At 38.1% G+C, this 17,267-nt stretch overlaps 1 protein-coding gene across 2 annotated transcripts in view; it reads left to right on the top strand.

Moving 5' to 3' along the window:
- The first annotated feature begins 677 nt into the window (after positions 1 to 677).
- The window catches only part of EXOC4 (exocyst complex component 4), a 698,176-nt gene continuing 681,586 nt past the window's right edge, over positions 678 to 17,267 (top strand). For both annotated transcript variants that reach the window (XM_032483367.1, XM_032483368.1), the window contains exon 1: positions 678 to 820. In XM_032483367.1, coding sequence (XP_032339258.1) covers positions 735 to 820 — 86 coding nt within the window. In that variant the 5' untranslated portion in view covers positions 678 to 734. The remainder of the gene's footprint in view (positions 821 to 17,267) is intronic.

The following is a 17,267-nucleotide window of genomic DNA, read 5'->3' on the forward strand; positions in this document are numbered from 1 at the left end:
CTGACTAGTAAAAATATTAACAAAGCACAAATGTGCAACATTATCATCTATAGTTTATTAAGCATGGGAAGAAAAGGAACCTGGTCATTTTGGCTTTCTGGTTTTTCAGTCTTTTCTTTACAAACATGCATTTGCATGTTCCTGCTCGTATGTTTTTTAGGATTATCTGGAAATAACAAAATAATTGAACTCATACTTTAAACGAATGTATAAACATTTAGTTTTAGAGAATACTAAAGAAAGCATGTCCGCCTATTCATTATCACATTTTACTGGATTTTTAAAAACACCACTTGTGTTTAAAGTAAAAACTTTGCACATGGACATCAAGGATGGACATTACTTAAATACACATCCCCACATTCACTTTTTGGCACCATCAGATACGTTTTATTAAAAAACTAATTAAATTCTAAAAACAAGGAAACTGGGAAAAACCCGAAGATCAAAACAAATATAAAGGAAGACAAAAGGAGACTTCCCTAAGTCATAGTGGTTTAGTTTTCCTGTGCGTCCAAGAACCGAGGAAGGAAAACTACAATTCCCAGAATGCTTAGAGCGCGAGTCGGGCCGCGACCCTTGCCTCAGTCCCGCCTCCTCCCTCCAGCGATTGGATTGTTCAGGTCCGTGATTCCGCAGTTCTCTTCTCCCATTGGTGGGCTCTCCAGAGAGGTCAATCACAGAGTTTACGCGTGGGTTCCTTCTAGCCCACGGGTTCGCCCCCTCGCACCAAGATGGCGGCAGAAGCAGCTGGTGGGAAATACAGAGGCACAGTCAGCAAAAGCAAAGACCCCTCGGGGCTGCTCATCTCTGTGATCAGGTGAGGGAGGCAGGAGACAGGGTCAGGGTACAGGGGGCAGCGGGCGGCGGCTCGACCTCCGCTTTGGGAGGGAGAAGGGTTTGCCGGGTTCCACCCTGCCGACCCCTCCCCTTGCCTCCCCCTAGCCCTTCCCAAGGGCCCCCACCATTCCCCCCTTTTCTCTGGGTTGTGCTTGAGGGAGGAGCCCAGCCTCACAGTGTTTTCCTAATTTAGGGCCAGAGCTCTCCATTAGGGGCCCGGGCCCCAAAAGCACACTGTCTGGGGCGTGGTAGGGAAAGCCAGGTGTGTTCATTTACTCATACAACGTTGAGTGCTTGCCTTCAGCAGCGCTCACGGTAAAGGTGCCTTGTTCCCCGGACTTCTGGGTGTCAGGCCCTGACGTCCGGAGACTCCTGTTACGAGTTACAGATTGTGTTCGCTCATGTTGGACACCTCCAACCACCTGTGAATGGCCACAGCCTCAAATACAAGAGCCTGCAGTGAACTTGTGGGTTGGAAGTCACACATCTGTGTTTGATTTTTGTTCTGCCTTCCTGTCTCGGTCTGTTCTTTAAAAAAAACCAAAACAAATTTCAAGTTCTCGTTTGTGCATATCATTTTCCCAGACTATATATGGTGGGAGTGGGAGTGGCAAACTTTTAGGGGCTTTTCTTTCTTAAAGTGAAATTTGAAGGCTGGGGAACCCTTTCAGACACCCTTAAGGATGATACAGGGAGTGACGAGAAACAACTTGAATAAACTATATCATGAAACGTTTGTACGTTGTTAGCATTTGGATTTCAACCTACGTATTTTTCGTAAAATAAAACGCCCCCCCCCCCCTTTCCCCTCCACTTACGCTAAACTTTTGGTTGAGTTCTTGGAGAGCTCCTGGAGTGTCCTAATGATCTTTTTAAAACCCAGGCCCATCAGTACCTGGTGGTTAATAAGCATTTGAATGAATGAACAGATGAAACTTTTAAAACAGCGCATCTCTCATGGACTGATAAAGATCCACCTCAAGAGTATTATTTAGGGGACTCTAATTTAAGATTGTGGCATATGAAATCATTATTACTAAGTTTTCTTTAGGATTAAGAAGATAATTCTTCTGTGTTTGGAAATACTTAGTATACTTGGTAGGCCATACAGAGGAAATGCTATTCTATTGTTGGACCCACATTTTTGCTGTGACAATACACAGGTAGTAAATGTTTCTCATGACAGTAAAACTCCGACTAGAGTATCTGTAGTTTTCCATCTTAATCCCTGTGGAACTATAATACCTGAATTTTTTTTGGATTCTTTTTTGAACTTTTTTTCTGCTTAATTGTCAATATTCATTTAAACAGTACGAATTTAGTGTCAGTTTATTGTATGATTCCTGGCACTTTCTATGGAGTTAGTAAATATTTGTTGAATGAATGGGTGGGTGCCCTGAGTTTTGCAAAGACAAATCTGACTTGATGTTGCCCTTGGGAGTATAGTCTACTTGAGGGATAAAATATGTGAGTAACAGTTGTGATACAAGACTAGAAGAGGTGGGTGAGATGTGCTGGGAGTTCAGGAGAAGGAGTGATTGCTTCCTATAGAAGTGGAGTGGAAATTAGAGAAGGTAGTGGCTATATACAAATGTACCGTCTCACCTGTGTATTTATGATTTTGTAGTCTCTACTCATTTCTTTTATGCTATATATCAGTTTTCTTAAAGGCTGTTTAAATTTATCCAAAATTTCCTATATTTGAAAAAATGCCTGAAAACCAAACTAAAGCTTTTTTCCTGATACTGATCAGGAACATACGTTGTGTTTGGTTGGCTGTTCCTTTGTGTTGCTCAGGCAGACTCTCCTGTTGCTGGATAAATGGAATACGATTTTGTAGTTATCCATGTATCTCTTACATCCATCTGTATTACCTTCACGTTACCACCATGATTTGGCATCTTTTACTCTGACTTCTCTTGTATGTTATTGTCTGTCATTTTTCTTTCTTTTCCTTGACCACCTCAGATCACTTGAATGACAGTTTTACTTTAGTCTATCTGTTATCAGTAAGCTATAATGGAGCATCCACATCTAGCATCCTGGGCAAGTTTAGTAAGGATGGGGGTTCGTGGTTGCATATGAACTTGCTTAAGCCTGAATGTTATTAGTGTGGAGTGTTTCAATATTTCTTTGAGTCCCAGGAACATTTTGATGTTGTAGTGAGAGTGTTGCTCACTCTCCTTGTTGCTTCCTCTCTGATGTGCTTTTGAACATACCCAGTGGTTTAAATTTCATGAACAGTGGCAGTGGATGAGAGGACAATGGTAGTGTACTTTGATGTTTGGGGTGGGGGTTGGGGAGTCAGAGGAGGGTACTTCAGGGTAGAATGGAAAGAGGAAGGTAGTTGCTAAGAGAGTAGCTCTTAAAAGTTCTCATCATAAGAAAAATTGTAACTGTGAGGTGATGGATGTTAACTAAACTTGCTGTGATAATCATTTTGCAACATACACAGGTAGCAAATCGTGTTGTGCACCTTAAGCAAATACAGTGTTATATGTCAAATATATCTCAATAATACGGAAATAAAAAGAATGAGGGATGCATATTTCTTGTTAGTAAATTGTTCTTTGACTCTGAAGTTGCTTTGTCTATCAGTTCAATTTGTATTCTTTGTGTTACCCTTGAAACAGTTGCATTCATGATTCTAAGTTCCTCACATAAAACTTTGATTACCTCCTCTTATCCTTAACCTCTTTTCAAATTCTCTCTCAAAGACTGTAGCTTTCCTGGTTGCTTTGGCAACAAGCCTCAAAAAGAAAAACCATTTTAGTCTCATGTTTATAAAATCTGAGCATCCCTGAAGATGTATCTGGTACGTGCCAGTTTTCTTCCATATTTCCTTGGACCTGTCAGTTTGTCACAAAATAAATTCCTTACTAGTGATAGAGTCCATTGTCTTTCGAAAAGTTTGATTAGTTTAGCTTCGTTTTTTTCTATCACTGAGCAGTTGTTTTTCCTATTTGAATGGTGGAATAATGTTAAAAATTCTCCTTCAGTTCTCTTGCTCTGATATGTAAAAAATGTCATTTCTATACTACATTATATATTAGCATAACACTATCGTACGTTTTCATACTATCCTTAATAGTTGGAACAGCATTTATCATTACAGTTTTAACTAGCAGAAAAACTACAGGTGGATAGGAGTTTGCCCTGAGGACAGGGTAAGTGTAGACATGGATAATATCTAAATCTCATCACTATTTGCAGCCATGGTACCAAACAGTTAATTGATGACTATTTTGCTAGTGTGAAGTCCATCACTTTAAAGTATTTTGAAGTCAAAATAATTTAAAGAAGTATAGTGTAATTGCAATGAAAGTGTTACCTGTGGTAGATGGGTTATTTAAGTACCTTGGGACTTGTAAGTGAAATTTGTAACTAAACACTTCAGGACAGTCAGAAGTTTCAAAGGGTTGACTCCGGGGTTTTGCCGAAGAAGTTGTTCTTTCATGAGGCAGGGCTTTGATGAGGAGACACACAATGTTTGGGCTTGAGTCTTTTGGAAGCTGCTGTTAACCACAGCTTTTGGTTTTAAGTCTTGCCAGTGGCCCTTTAAAATGGAACTAATTGAGTGGACGGAGTCCTGATTACCTGCTGATGTACAGTTTGGACAGTTTAAGGGACACACACACACACAGCATTTTCCTACTTTTTTATTGATTCTCCCCCTCACCCCCCCCCCCGCCCCCACTCCCAGGCTTTTTTTTTTTTTTTTTTTTTTTCTGTCCAGGCAGCCTTTCTAAACAGGAAATAAGCAAGATGGCATTTTGGAGATGCTATTTTATTTTTGTGAGGTCTTGTCAGATTTTTAATTGGGAAATGTGTCTACCACTTACTGTTAGGTGATTTACTTCTCAATTAAACGTTGACTGTCTGCTCTTTGTAAGCTGGCCTTTAATAGCCGGTTTAATTGGGAAGACAAACTTCGGCTGTGACTTGAGGAGACCTTATTGAAACCTCAGAGCAGAGCTTTTGTAGACAGACTCTGCTTACAGATGTCAAGGAGGTTGGAAGGCAGTTAAAGGCTCACATTTTCATCAACTTTCATGTTGTCACAGAAGTTGGAATTTCAAAAACTTAGAAAATCCTTTTTTGAAGACACCTGTTAAATTCCTTTCCTCCTCAGAGAGCATTTTGGTCAGCCCTGTATTTAATTCAAAGTCAACTGCTGAAGGAGGCCACATTTTGATCAGAGCTTTGAACAGACAGCTTTGAGGTCCATGACACAGATTGTGGCAGGAAAGGAGTGTGGTTGCTGTTTGGAGCAGCGTCCTGGATATTGTTGTTGGGGGGTTAGTGTTGTTTTTCCAGCACCAACTTCTCTCTTTATTTGAGCCTGTCTCATACTTTTTAGGGTTTCCAGCTCTCTTTGTATCCTGGGGAGTCTTGACACTAGTGATGCAGTACTGTTTGAAAACCACTGCTGGAATATCTGGAGACTAAACATGTATAAACTTTCTGGAAGTCCTGGGGCACCTGACAGCATATATGGATGTGAGGGGCAAAATCCCATTTTTTTTCTGGCTAAACATGCAGAATTAATATCTTGGGAACCCATGTTTTACTTTCTAACCTTGTGTAATTTTTAACGTTGAAATTTCTTGCAGGCTTTGAGGCGTAGAATTTTAATGTTGAGTGATATGGTCAGTTTTTTCCAAGCCATTTCTTATAGATAAATGTGGTCACAGTCTTCAGTGGGAGGTCTCATATAGTTAGTAGAAACTTACTGTATTATCCATGTAAAATAACCTTGGACTCATTGCTTAAAGCCCTGGTGTCTTAATTTGTCACTTGTAAAATGGAATAATAATGCAATGTGCTGTGGGGTTTGGAAAGATTAAATAGGAGAATGTAAAAGTACCTAGCACAGTTTAGCACAGAGAAGACACTCAGATGTTCATTTTCTCCTTTCCAGGAGTACCAGCTCCTCTGGTTAGAAACTTGATTTGAATATGTTTGCTAGATAGCAAACAGAATATAATTTTTTCATCAGAAGTATCCTTGGTAGGTTGACTAGAATGTTTCCAGTTTTCAGAATGTTCTCTTTATAACCAGGAAACCTTGTTTAACTGAAGTAAGATGATAATTATTTGATAATTTGAGGGTCAGCTAAAGAAACTAGATTTAGCTATATGTATGCTTCTGTGTGTATATATACATATAAAATATGAACAGACATAAAATGTAAAATGTTTGTTGAAGACAGAAAGACTATAAACAAGCAAATCAAAAGGCATGTAATTTCTTCCCCTAGATAACCCTTATTGCCATTAAAAAATTATATATATGATTTTCTTAAATTATATACATAATTTTCTAAAGTTAGTTACATATTTAGAAAATTCAAATGTTTTAAAAGATACACAAAAAAAGTAGGCTTTTCTCCCTGTTCATCTCCCTTCTGAAACATACCCCTGTTAAGTGTCCTGTGGTTCCTTGAGAAAAATATATTTAAGTGTGTGTGAATGTGTGATCTTTAAACAAAAGAATATATATTTATGTGTATAGTAGTTATATTAATATATAATATTATTTATGTATTTATATGTACTTAAGAAATAGTCATAAAATTATATATTATATATTGTTTAAACAAATCGAGGGGGAGGGTAGTAGCTCAGTGATAGGGAGTATACGCTTAACACGCACGAGGTCCTGGGTTCAATCCCCAGTATCTCCACTAAAACAAACAAACAAAAAACAAAAGGGATCATACTGTGTACACTTTTGAACCTTTGTTCAATTCTTTTTCTTTATCTTGGAGACCTTTTCTAGCAGTGCATTGATCTTTCTCATTTTTTTAGTGGCTATGTAGCATTCTGTCACATGGATACACCAAAATATTTAATTGGTGGCCCCTAGTCCTCCCTTTTTAACACGTACTTCTGTTTTTTTTTTTTTTTTCCTTCTGTTAAACATAAGTTCCAGTGAGCATTCATGTACATTGGACAGTATATCCATGGTATAAATTCATGGCAATGGAAATGGAATGGCTGCTTTAGAATATATGTGTGTTTTGTATTTTGACGGATAGAGCCAAGATGTCCTCCAGAAAGACAGTAATTTACACTTCCACAAGTGGTATATTGTAGTTTTCCATGCTCTTGCCAGAAACTGCGTATTTGAGGACTGTCCCTATTTACTCTTCTCTACTGCATGATTGAGAGGGGAGTGTTTGCCCTGCTGTCATCTAGACAATGCTGTTGGATGTTTGTGGATATGTGTTTTGAAGATATTTTTCCCTTGTCTGTGGTTTGGCTTCTTATTCTCTAGGCAGAGAATTTGTCTTTCCCAGAGCAGAAATTTTTAATAAAATCCAGCTTATCACTTGTTTCTTTCATGGGTCATGTCTTTGGTGTAGCTAAAAAGTTACTGACCATTGCCAAGGTCATCTAAATTTTCTCCTATGCTGACTTCTAGGAGTTTGATATTTAGGTCTCATAATCATTTTGAGTTAATTTTTGTGAAGGCTATAACACCTCTGTCTAGATTCTTTTTTATTTTTTTTTCCTGTGAATATCTAGTTTTTCTCACACCATTTGTTGAAAAGATTATCTTTTCTCTGTTGTTGAATGCATGTGGGATCTTCAACCACATTTCATGCTTTTTGTTGTCTTTCTATGCACAGTTGTCATTGCAGCTTTTCCCATTTTCTTTTATGAAAATTATATTGCACAAACTTGTTTAAAAAAATCATCAAAGAAACATTGTCCAAAAATCCCATTTTTCAAAATACTATTTTTGTTTTCATGTGGATCTTATCCAGGTACAAGCAGAGGCTTAATAGTTGTAATTATAATACAGTTCACATTTTTAGCACAACAAAATAGTATAAATATTATATGTTTTTGGTTATGTAAATTTTTTTTAAGTGGGGGAATTAAAAAATATAGAAAATTACAGGGAAGGAAATAGAAATAACTGATTCTCTTCACCCAGAATTAACTATTGTTAATATCTTTGCTTCCAGTTTTTGAAAAATCACTGCATTGTTATAAAAATAGTATACCTTCATTATAAAGATTTCAAACAAGGGAAATTAGAAAAATGTGAAGATGAAAGTAAAAAATATTCTGAACTGTATCCTCCGTAAGTTACTATCATTGATACTAGGTGAACCTAATTTCAGATCTCTCTCTCTCTCTGAAATGTTGGATAAATAGACAGAAATATCTTTTTAAATGAATATGGGATCTTACTCTATATGCTAAACTTATATGACTTTATTGTCTCCATTTTTGAGGTCTACATACATATAGAAAGTACACACATATTAGTATGAGGCTAAATAAATGTTTGCCTGTGTAACCACTACCCATGTCAAGATAGAGGAGACTTCCAGCATCCCTGTCAATTTTTTTTCCAGTTAATTTTTTTTTGTAAGGATATTCTGTTGTTGCAACACCATTTTTTAAAAGACCTCTTTCACTGAATTTCTTAGGCACCTTTGTCAAAATTCAGTTGGCCAGCATGGGACTATATCCTGACTCTCTAGTCTGTTCCATTCGTTTGTCTTAATGACAATACCACACAGTCTTGATTACTTTTTTTTTTTTTTTTAATAAGTGTTGGAGATTGATAGTGTAAGCTTTCCAATGGTATTCTACTTTTTCGAAGTTATTTTGGCTATTCTAGGTCCTTTGCTTTCCATGTCAGTTTTAGAATTAACTAATCAATTTATAAAGTAAAACCTGCTGGGATTTTGGTTGGGACTGCGTTGAGTGTACTGATTAATATGGGAGATTTGACATCTTAACAATATGAGCCTTCTGATCCATGGACAAGGTATCTCTCCATTTAATTCCTCTCAGCACTTTTTTTTTTGAGTAGATTTCAGTGTCAAGTCTTACATATTGTTAGATGTACCTCTAAGTATTTTAAGACACTTGAAATTCTCCCACAGCTCACTGATTGCTGATGTTCTATTTTTCTTTTTTGGCGGGGGGAGTGTCTTTTCTTTCTTAGTGTTCCCTTTTGTATAGTTTCTAATGCTGTGTAGTCAAGCTCACTAATCTTTTCTGCAGTTCCTAATCTGCTGTTAATTCCGTGTAATGTAATTTTTATTAGATTGTGGTTTTGCTCTCTAAGAAGTTTTGTTACCGGGGAAAGGAAAATAAGAATTACATCGGTCCTTAGTCACCCGAAAAAAAAAGTTTTTGACGAGAGACGGAAAGCATGATATAAGCAAGATTTTTATTAGTGAAGTAAAAAAAGAAATAGTAAAAGATAGTCCACTTCCGAGAACTGGGAGCGGGCCAATCCAAGAGAGGAAAAATGGCGCGGTTCCTTTGTTTTTCCTGTTTTTAGATCCTGGTTTCCTGATTGATTGATTGATTGACTGATTGATTGACAACTCAGGTTCCCTGCGCTCTGGCACGCCCATCCCCTTTTGGGCGGGTTCATTGGGTCAGGTTATACCAGCGCCCCATCCCACGCGCACCGGCAGTGCTTTGATTTTAACTGCCTTCTTTTACTGGCTCTCATTTAGAGAAAGTTAAAATTTCTGGAGTCCTTTTTCATGAATGCAGACACACTGCCGTTTTCTGGGTTGTTCCTTTCCCCTTCCTCTCTCCCTTCCCAGTGCTTATTTCTATCTAAGCTACCTAACAGTTTGGCTCTTTAAAAAATATCTTTAATGTCTCTGTCTACTTGTTCAGTCTTTCCCATAGCTTCTTGAACATATGGAATATAGGTATTATAACTGTTTTAATGTTCTTGTTTACGAATTTTATCACTTGTCATTTTTGGGTTAGTTTGAGTTGATTGATGCCGCTCCTGCTTCCTTTGTACTTTTTGGATGCTGAATTTTGTGAATTTTATCTTCTTGGGTACTGATAGTGGATATTTTTGTTTTCCTCTAAGTATTTTTGAGCTTTGTTCTGGGATGTGGTTAAGCACTTGGAAACAGCGTGGCTGTTCAGGTCCTGTTTTAAATTTTGCTAATTGGGAGCGGGAGCAACATTCAGTCGAGGGCCATTTTGCCTCAGTGCTACGGCAGAGTCCTTCTGAGTACCCCGCACAGCGTTCTGCGAAGGATGAGACTTTTCATCCTGGCTGTTTTCAATTTCAGGTAATTGTTCTCGCTAATCCTTTCAGGTGGTTCTTTTCGTGGCCTTCAGTAGTTTTCTACCACGCATGCTCGGGTGAAGACTTAAAGCAGCTCCTCTGCGGCTCTCCAGAGTGTTCTGTGAAGCTCTCCTCTCCAGGGCTCTGGAAACTTCTGACAGCTTTAATGTCCAAGGTTTTGAAACCTGTTTTGTTAGTTGTTTCGGGTGGGAGGGTAAATCATTTCTTGTTATTTTATCCAATCCATGAGTAATAGTCTATCAATGCTTCATATTAAAAAAAATCTTTAAAGATTAATTTTCATGGGTCAGATTGTGGGTTGCATATGCTTCAGAGAGGAAGGAAAAGGTAATGAGATATACTAAATAAAGCGGTGGCAGGAAAGCAAACTAGGTATCTCAGCCCTGAACTTCTTTCTGATTTTGCACAGTATTTAGTTTATTTCACATAGTACTTTTTGAGGAACTTTTCCTTTAGAACTCTTAGAAATGCCTTAGAACTAGTATGCATTTGTTTATATATTTATTTATTTTAAAAAATATAGTTCTTTTTGGTTTTGTTCATTCAATACTTGTGATGGTATTGTTTATTGTTCGCCTGAGGTCTAGCGTGGCTGGTAAATGGGTTTTCTCTGGGTGGTGGTCTTTCTGTTGGTCGTAACTTCGTCTTGTTTTTTTGTTTTTTGCATTTGGATGCTTGTGCCCTGTGTTGCGTTTTCCGGTTTGCAGGGGTGGGCTCTGCTCCCCACTGTCTCATACTCAGCTGTCTCGTGTATTTTTGTGAACTCCTTTCAAGCTATGAAATGAGTTACAACCTTGGTCCTTATAGTAGCCAGTCCTTTGTGTTTTTTTCACCTTGAAAAACATAGAAACTCAGCATTTAACAGGAATTTACGAGGGAAAATTCTCATGTATCAATTGACACAGTAAGAAAAAGTATTTCAAGATCCTTAGAACCTTCTTAAAATTTTTTTTATTGTTTTAAAAGTTAATAAAGCCCTTGCAAAAAAAACCAGAGGCACATAATTCAGAAGGTGTTTTTCCATTGGAAACTTGGTACCTATCATTGTGCTGAATATTATGGGAGACATTATTTTTTATTCAAAATAATCATTTGAGAATGTGTTAGAAGTGCAGACTCTCAAGCACCACCTGAGCTGAACCTGCTGTTTAAGCAGTGATTAACAATGATTCTCAGGTGAATGGAATGAGTGTTAAAGTCTGAGTAGCCCTTAGGACCTAATTTCGTCATGAAAATAGGTATAAGAAACCAGTTAGCATTGTTAACATTCTTTTAAAGCTGAGATAATGATATGGCTATTTAAAAAAAAAATTGTTCTTAAGCGATACATGCTGAAATATATACCAATAAAAATGATATTGTCTAGGATTTGCTTCAGAATAACTGGGAAGAAAGTTGGAGTCAGGGATGGTATAGATGAAACCAGATGGGAATATGTTGGTAATTGTTGAAGCTGAGTTTGTTCCAGAGTCTCTTAATTTTTGTCCGTGTTTGAAAATTTCCATAAGAACATATGTTTTGTATGTACGTTTATATGCTGGGGAGAGGGAAGGTGGTGGGAGTTACAAGGTTCTGTAGATAAATTGCAGAAATGCTACATAATCATGTCCCCTCCACCCAGACACACCTGTACATGAGCATACTAAAGTCTCCTGAAAATGAATGTAGTTAGGAAACCTACTTCAATTTGTGTAACCCAGAATTTCCAGAATGACCCATTACAACATACCATCTAATAATATCTTGTAAAACCCTGTTTCTAGACTCACAAACTGAACAAACTTAGGGTTACCAGGGCATAAAGAGGGTGGGAAGGGATAAATTGGGAGTTTGAAATTTGCATCTCTTGGGGAGTGATGGAAATGTTAGCTAACTTGATTGTGGTGGTGGTCTCATAGGCATATAAATCTATCAGAATTCATAAAATTGTACATCTGATATATGTGTAGTATACAGGAATTATACCACACTAAAGGTGACTTATTTTTTTTAAAAAAGTGTTTCTGAAGAACTCCCTAGAAACTTCTCATTAGGAAATAGCATACACGTTAAAAAATTATCAAATACTATAATGTGTTGTAGTAACAAAATTACTGTACTGGAGGTGAAAAATGAGGTGACTAAAGACAGTGCTTTAACGATATGGGGCTTGAAATGGAAAGAGGTAAAGTTTGGTTCAGTCAGGGTGCGGGAGATTTTATGTGGACTTCGTCATCCCTGGGCTGTTTTATGCTTTAGTAGGGGTGGTTTCACTTAATTTTGGTAACGGCCTTCTCTGTTGGCTACAAGATTGATAGCTTTCGGTCTCTGAAAGTGGTTTGTATAACTGAGTTAATTGAAATACTGAAAAACTGCATGTGTTGGGTGTAGTAATTGGGCTTAAGTGCTGTCTGAGGTAAGTCACCAGTGAATTTTCACTTGACTTGAAAGCAGAAATTGTTTCCTGTCACTTGGTATTAAATGAATCTCTGTAGTGAATCAAAGGATGTTGTTTTTATGCATCAGAAAACTTTTTCAGAGGGGCTTGTCATTTGAATTGCTATCAGTTGGGACAGGATTATCTTGTATTTTGTGGGATCTAATAAGACATAATTAAGAAACAAGCAATTGCAGTGTATAATTCAATATAATAAAATCCGATTTAAAAGTGTAATGTAGATTTGGTTATGCTTTGAGTGAAGCCATATCTTATGTGATTATATAGTGATACACGTCTCATACATTTAATGTCTGATTTTTTTCAAACAACCAAGAATTACAATGAGGGTCTCTTATTTTTATATTTCATTGGAAGTGTTTGTAGACTATTCATCTTACATAAAGTGCTCTGCTTTGTATGATAGGCTTTGAAGACCGTTTCTCAACTTGACTGGTTAGGGTTTATAGTCTTAGTAACCGCTTTTCCTCCTTTTCAGTTTGTACTTTCACTCTACTCATGCTTAGAACTGTCTTTAGTGCCCCTGCTGACAAAATAGGTGTTTGTTCCTGTCAGGCATTTTTGTAGGTTGGCTGTTACATATTTGAAAGGAAAAGAAAATCTTGACTCACCCTTTGAAATAAGGGCTGAGTGGATCTAACAGTGTAACCTAGTATCTTAGTTAAAAGCGGTCTGGGAAAGAAAATAGAATTCACTTTTTCAAGAATCATGTCAGCTCTAGACTTTTTTTTTTCTCCCTGTGTTGTGATCAAAACCAGAAAGGAATGTTAGGTTCTAGAAAGATCAATAAGCTACTTGTTCATCTTCTTCCTACTTGGAGTGAGGTTCTGAAACTAGTTAACCCTTGAATGTTTGTTGAGAGTTTAATAATAGTTCTGGCTGTATGATCATGTGTTACGATATTTTGTCAGTATTCTGGTGCTCGTTCTGTTATGCAGTTAAAACAATTCATTAGAATTGTCCTAACAGGCGAGAAGGCCACGCTCACTGTGGGGTCAGCTGCTTGCATAAAACGTGCAGGGGCTCAGCGACATCTAGTTTGTCTGCTCAGAGGCCCATTTTTGAGGAGTTCCCAGAATGGGGATCACTGAGATTTGATTCTCATTGTAGATTTTGCTCCGTAGAGCTGTAGCTTCCTGATAAGTGATTTCTGGATATGTGGAGCCTTACTTGTAATTAGTTTTTCTGAGTTGCTTGAAGGGATTTCTATTAATTGTTTCGTTAATCTATATTATTCCTGGAGGGGAGGTCATAGGATGCCAACAAGGAATGCCCTTAGTCGACAATTAAGCATATTAACTGTTTTCAGAAAGCGTGACTTAATGCTAATTATTCTGCAGGTGTCACCAAAATTCAGGTGTATTATGTTAAATATTTCTTATAGCAGGTTAATTAGTTTAGTTATCTGAGACTTGATCAGGCAATTAACTCTTCTTGGGGAAGAGTATGTTGCTATTGTTAAATGGGGTGACTGATGACACTTGCCTTGAGATTTTACCCAGGAAAAATAATGCTCCCTGGGTCTTACAGGGTGGTGTGTTATTCTGCTCAGGCTTCTGTAACAGAAAGCATGGACTGGGTAAACAGCATATTTTCTCACAGCCCTAAAAAGCTTCCAGAGTGAGTCTGGCAGTCTTGAGGCTCAGGTAAGAGCCATGGTCAGGCCGATTTTTCACAACTGGTTGTCAGCCTTACTCGTGCTTTTCTGTCTTACAGTGTGTGACAGTCCTCTGTTAGCCCTCTAACACCAAGCGCTTGTACTGTGGATGCTCTTCAAAGAACTGCTGGTCGGCTGGAACTATCAAAAGGCTTGTTGAGAGGAGGAAGTTAATGAAACATGATCTGATCCATTTAGTTGTTTAAATTCCACACATTTGTAGGTTAAAGTGGATCATTGGAAAGCTTAATTCAGTCTTTCAAAGTCTTTCGGTCTGAGTTGTGTTGTAATGTTACATTCTTGAAGGAACGTATAAAAAATGGCCACGTAAAATTACTTTGTTTTTATTTTATTTTTTGATGGAGGTACTGGGCATTGAACCTAGGACCTCACACATGCAAGCACATACTCTACCACTGAGCTATATCCATCCCTGCCCCATCCCCATTACTTTGTTTTTAGAAAGCTGTTGAGGACATTGTTCACTATATTGTATAATATCTTCCTTATTGTTTTAAGTGAACCTTTTTTAGAATTTAGTACTAGTTTAAAGTTCACTTCCTTAGGAGAATTGGAATCTTTCTGATAATGAGAATTACATAACTGGCTGTCATTCTGTTTTTGCATTGGCTAGTAGGAACCTCAAAGTGGGATTGGGGGCTCATTTCAAATACACTGTTTATCCATATGACCTGTGTACCTTGTGTTTTACACTTGTATGGCTTTGTTGTCCTGCATCTCTTTGACTAGTTCCCCTTTCTCATATGTATTATCCACCTTCTTGTACAAACCATTTCAAATTATTTTGGAAAGAGATAGGACAGAATGAGAGGGTAAATAGTTACTCATTCACCATTTAAATGCTGGTTGAAAGCTCTTATGCTGTGCCTGGGTGCTAACTCCCAAGTGACTTCAAAGAACACTTTGAGTAAAAATCTGCAAATTGGTATCTGATCTGGCTCCTAGCTTACTCCTGGACCTCATCTGCTGTCCCTGTCACCCTCGCACTTCTCTGAAGCACATGGACTTCCTGGCCATTCTCAGTTCCTTGAACAGGCCAAACATGTCCTTCTTCAGGGCTGGTGCATCTTCTGTTGTCTCTGGAGTCAGTTTCCTCAGATAGTGCCATCCCTCTCTCCCCCAGCTTTCTAGAAAGCTCCGTTCAACTGCCATCCTGATCTGAGAGGCCATTCCTGGCCTCCTTGTGTAAAAGAGTCCCCCTCCTCTTACCCCGCCTTTGTTTCTTCCTATCACTGCTCTCGCCCCTCCCCACCCCCGCCTCCACCTCCACATGTTAGATTGTTTGATGCTGGCTTCCCCAACCCAACCCGGGTGTAAGCTTCATTAGGGAGGGATTGGTTTTATTCACAGCTGTATCTCCAGCCACTTAGAACAGTGCCTGCTGAGTCATAGGTGTGTCATAATTATTTGTTCAATGACTGAAAGAACTAAATAGGGTCAATGTAACTATTGTGGGTCCTTGCCTAGAGATTTTTGAACAGACATTTCTTTGTGTGAGATAATCCAGCTGCAGTTGTCTCCAGGTAGGGAACTCCATGACCTCTCCAGATCCTGCATCTTGCTACTACTCATTATTTAGCTTGTCCTAAGCACTTAATGTACTAGGACCATAAAAACATAGAAAAAAGGTCCAATCTCAGTTCATAAATATACATCCTCAGGAATTTTCGAATGGGGGAGGCTTTAGGGGATTTAGGCTAACAATGTTGTGATTCATAGATGATTTATTTTTCTTGCTAATAATTGGTCACCCCGCACATTGAGGGCACTTTATATTTTACAAAGCACATTCACACACTTCTCCAGTCCTCATGATAACCTGGTGAGGCAGGTATGCTTATTATTTTGTCTGTTTGACAAGGAAAGAAACAGACCCAGAGATGTTAAGTGACTTGCCGAAGGTCAGAGAGCTTGAAAATTTCAGACACCTCAGGTTTGACATGATTTGGTGAGAGGAGTAAGACACTTCTGGTGCATCCCTAATGGTAGTATTCTAGACTTGTGCTTTTTCTTCTTGCATCCGCTTGTTCTTTGACTGAAGGTTATTGTTCCTCTTGAGTGATGGGTTACCTTTGGGTGACTATTTTCATAGGTGTCCTTTTTGTTTTATTTTATGTTCCTTTTGTCTTTTGAAGAGTAATATCGACTTTTGTGTACTTTATCCTGTCTGGACTCCATTACTCTTAAGTCCAAAGTGAAAGCAAAATTGCTCTGTGGAAGGAGCCAGTGATGGTGACTAGTTATTTTCCTTTCAAAACACTTGACCAGCTGCACTGAAATACACAAGCGGGTATCAAAAAAGGAAACTGACAAATTCAGTGTTAGATCTGCAGTTATGTACCCTGGGTTTTTATGCTTATTTATAGGGCTGGCTTGGAGCTGATGGCTGTGAATTCATGAGAACCATTTAGCATACATGTTCCCACTAGGTACTGTTAACAATAGCTTAACACGTGTACCATGGTCCTTTTAGCCCATTAGATAAATAAGTTCCTTCTTGGGATTAATTAGTCATGGTTAGAGATGTGATTCATCATGCAAAATGCCAGAGCTGTCTTAGTGAAAAGTCCTCAGTGATCCAGAAATGTCTCTGTTTCCAGCCTAACTGCGATCTATGCTTTGATGTTCCTCCATGAACTTGGCAATAAAGCATAATGGTTTTGAGATAGGAATGGAAAAATCTCTAAAGTATGATTCAGTAACTCGAAGGCATGTTTGGGTGGAAACTTCAGATAGTTTCTTCTTTGCTCCATGTCTTTTAGCTCATGCTTTTTAGACCTTCTTGTCCAGATTAGACTATTGCTGTTGTGAAGCACAGGGAACTATTGCCGATACCTTGTAATGGCCTAAAATGAAAAAGAACATGAAGAAGAATATGTATGTGTATAGCTGGATCACTATGCTGTACACCAGAAATTAACACAGCATTGTAAATCAGCTATACTTCAATTAAAAAAAAAGAATAATGTAAGAAAAAAAGCTTGTTACTACTAAAAAAAAAAAAATGCTGCCAAGTGCTCTGTTTACATCTTCAGTTCAACTCGACTCTCTTTATGTTGATCTATAGCTTGACTTGGGTGCAGTCCTGCAGCTCAGGAGTGGAAAGCAGGAAAAACAGATTTTCATAACATGTGTAAGTGGGAAGGGCGTGGGCTTTGGAGTCAAGTATACTTAGCTTTAATTCCAATACTGAAGTTGTTAGCTGTATACATGTGTGCA

This window comes from Camelus ferus, chromosome 7 (genome assembly GCF_009834535.1).
Source record: "Camelus ferus isolate YT-003-E chromosome 7, BCGSAC_Cfer_1.0, whole genome shotgun sequence".
Classification (NCBI taxonomy): domain Eukaryota; kingdom Metazoa; phylum Chordata; class Mammalia; order Artiodactyla; family Camelidae; genus Camelus; species Camelus ferus.